Source organism: Hyperolius riggenbachi, chromosome 4 (assembly GCF_040937935.1).
Source record: "Hyperolius riggenbachi isolate aHypRig1 chromosome 4, aHypRig1.pri, whole genome shotgun sequence".
NCBI lineage: Eukaryota > Metazoa > Chordata > Amphibia > Anura > Hyperoliidae > Hyperolius > Hyperolius riggenbachi.
In genome coordinates, this window is record NC_090649.1 from 191,491,283 (window position 1) to 191,494,607 (window position 3,325).

Consider the following 3,325-nt stretch of genomic DNA (forward strand, 5'->3'; position numbering starts at 1 on the left):
GCTCTTCCCGATGTAATGCTGTTTTGTTTTTTTTGTTTCTTTTTACAAAACCTCATCGCTCCAGTGTGCATAGACACAGGATAACATTAGCAGGAGGTTACAAAATCTCAAAACGCTCAGAAAAACTCCTCTGGTGTGCACCAGGCCTAATAGCTTTCCATATCGGATCAACTAGAAGACAGTGACAAAACTGTTCAGAATAGCAGACCGTGTACTAAATTGCAAAATTAATGTTTAATAGCCGATAAACTTTAGAGACAAACGTGGGCATTGCGAGCACTATAGTATAACTGATTAAGGGGAGAGAGAGGGGGCACCCTAAAAGTTTAATTTAAGGCTGGAACCACACAATCCTTTTCAATACAATATAAAGTGAATTCTCGGTCATCTAGTCTGGTGACCAATGGTCTGAAAGACTCATGGTGAGCTGTTTATTGTCCATATTTAACACCGAGTCCCTCGGAAAGATACAAGTAGTTTATTTCCAGATACAATGTCAACATTGTTATCGGCAGGATGCAGTATGTTCAGCTATCCAAGTATATATTGTTCCTTAGAGACTTTTCTACTATAGACAGCCAGGCTAAAGAGTGACATCTCTGCATGGGAAGCTATCCACTTTTACCGTATGTTGTATTATGTGTGTACTTGTCAATATTCTGTAATAGATCCATGTTTTCTTAGGACTGTAGTGATTATGCATAAAGCACACTTTTGATCTTTATTCATTCTGCTTTTTTTAGGTTTGATGGCAATCATGGTTGTGTTGTTGTTGTTCGTGGCATCAAGTTTTGTAGGTGCTAATGCTTTTTGTTCACACTTGTGTGACTGCTCAACAAAGGATGCCATTAGTTGCAAGGGTAAATCAATTACAGATATTAGTAAGTTATCCATACCTTCTAATGTTACATATGTTCTTATAAGTGACACTCAAGCTTCAGAACTGACCAACACCTCCTTTGGGTATATGCCTGTTACTTTGCGTCTATATATGAATAACAACCAATTTTCCTTGATAACCTCTGGAGTGTTTCAAAAGTTCCCTCTTCTGAAATCATTGAAAATGACAAACAGTAAAGTAGAAAGTCTACCTCAAGATGCATTCTATACATTATATGATCTGGAGCAGTTGTTTCTGGAACAAAATGCATTGACTGAGCTTGATCCACTTCTATTTAAAGACACGGGAAATCTAAAAAATCTTAACTTGAACAGAAATAACCTTGTGGAACTACCTCCTGGCTTGTTAGATCGTCTTGAAAATCTCACTTTATTAAATTTGTCCAGAAATAAATTAACCTCTTTGCCGAAACATATATTCCGCTCATTGGTAAAACTGAGAACCCTATATCTTTATGATAACGAATTGAAGGAGATCTCATCAGAGGTATTTTCTGATCTCATTGAGCTGGAAGAGTTGAGCTTATCTTCAAACTTAATTGAAACAATTGACAAAGATGCATTCTACAATTTACCCACACTGAAAAAATTAACTCTTCATAATAATAGTTTAGGAACTTTACCAGATGGCTTATTCCTTCATTTGCCTTCGTTAACGAAACTGAATTTGTATGAAAACCCATTAACAGAACTTCCCTCTGTACTTTTTGGTAGAATGGATAACCTCTCTGAATTGTGGCTTTATCGAACAAATCTTACATCGGTTCCTAATTTTGTTTTTAGTAATTTAACGAACCTGAAAATACTGAGGTTAACTCTGAATGCACAACTTCACAGTCTTCCATCTGAATCATTCAGTGGTTTGAACAAACTCGCTGAGCTGTCCTTACATACAAACAATTTAAGCTTTCTTAATGAAAGTCTATTTAAGGATCTCCACCAACTTAAAGCTCTTTCTCTGTATAATAACAATTTGGAGCATCTTCCTGAGAATATTCTTTATCCTCTTATAAATCTCCATACCTTGTATCTGAGCAGCAGTAGAATAAGAGCCCTCCCAGGGAACTTCTTAAAACCGCTGAACAATCTTAGAGGGATCTATCTTGATGGCAACCTTTGGACCTGTGATTGTCAACTCAAAGATTTCAAGGCATGGCTTGAAGAGAATACAGCAGTAGTGCAGGATTACAAGTCACTTATTTGTGACAGTCCTTCTGCACTAAAAGGAAAACCCATCTCTGAATTTGTGGCACCAGTTTGTTCCTATTCAACCGCACAAAGCAAGAGTCATATTTTTGAGGCCACATCAACTGCTTCAACCACACAAAGCAGGAGCCATATTTTTGAGGCCACATCACCTGCTTCAACCACACAAAACACACAGCCTGATATGGTGGGTTATCTTGCAACTGCCCCTTATTTTTCTGACGGAGTCAAATCTTTGCTTGATGACCCTACTGCTGTTACCTATAATGCTGCTCCGACCAGACCGATTCCTCCTATGGGAACAAACCGTAATGTTACATCCAAGCACAATTTACATAGCAGTCTCTTTGAAAGAAGATTTCGTCTTCAATATGGAAAAATCATCACTTATCTCTTTGTGGCTTCAGCAGTTGTGCAGCTGCTCCTCATACTCATAACATGTTTTAGTATCCTGAAAATTTGGGAGCTCTATAGTTATTTTAAAAGCCGTGAAGAATCTGTAGTTTTACTGCGTGTTTTAATACCGGTAAGTCCAGCTTCTTCACACACAGCGTGATTGCTAAAATTTATATTTGTTTATAGGTCTGATATATATATATATATATATATATATATATATATATATATTACAGAGGGGCTGCAGCACACAACAGGAAAACAGTAACAGGGGCTCTTGGTTACGCTTTAACGCGCTTAAGCTCACTAACTGCGCCAAAGTGTCCCCAATCTGGTGAGTCCTACTCTACCATGCAAAATGCCAGTTTTTATAAGCAGTCTAGTGGGAACTAAACCAAAAACCCAAGAGTCTACTAAATGGGAAAAAAGGAAGCTAAAAACAGCGCGTTAAAGCGTAACCAAGAGCCCCTGTCACTGTTTTCCTGTTGTGTGCTGCAGCCCCTCTGTAATTATATATTTCTTATGGAGCTTGGGGACCTTCTGTGCTGCGCTGCGTGCATGCTTTGCATAGAATTGCATTAAAAAATTTGGTTTGCGCTGCTTACCCCTTGGTATATATATATATATATATATATATATATATATATATATATATATATATATATATATATATATATATTATCTCCATGCTAGACACCAGTTTTTAATTGTGATGAAATGTAGTCATAATCATTTGCAAGTTTGATATACCATAAGTAAATCATGGTCATTTATAGTCCTGTCTTTATTAGCTCAGCAGTTTGGACTGTTTTGTTTCCAGAGT

At 37.1% G+C, this 3,325-nt stretch overlaps 1 protein-coding gene across 1 annotated transcript; it reads left to right on the plus strand.

Moving 5' to 3' along the window:
• Positions 1-597: 597 nt before the first annotated feature.
• On the plus strand, positions 598-2,662 carry GP5 (glycoprotein V platelet). The gene is made up of 2 exons (XM_068233322.1): positions 598-626; positions 744-2,662. Exon 2 carries the CDS (start codon positions 749-751, stop codon positions 2,660-2,662), a length of 1,914 nt encoding a protein of 637 aa, XP_068089423.1. The 5' UTR covers positions 598-626; positions 744-748.
• The last annotated feature ends 663 nt before the right edge of the window (positions 2,663-3,325 follow it).

What these genes read in the sequence shown, in the direction of transcription:
- GP5 (XM_068233322.1), top strand. Translation starts at nt 749, where the DNA reads ATGGCAATCATGGTTGTGTTGTTGTTGTTCGTGGCATCAAGTTTTGTA.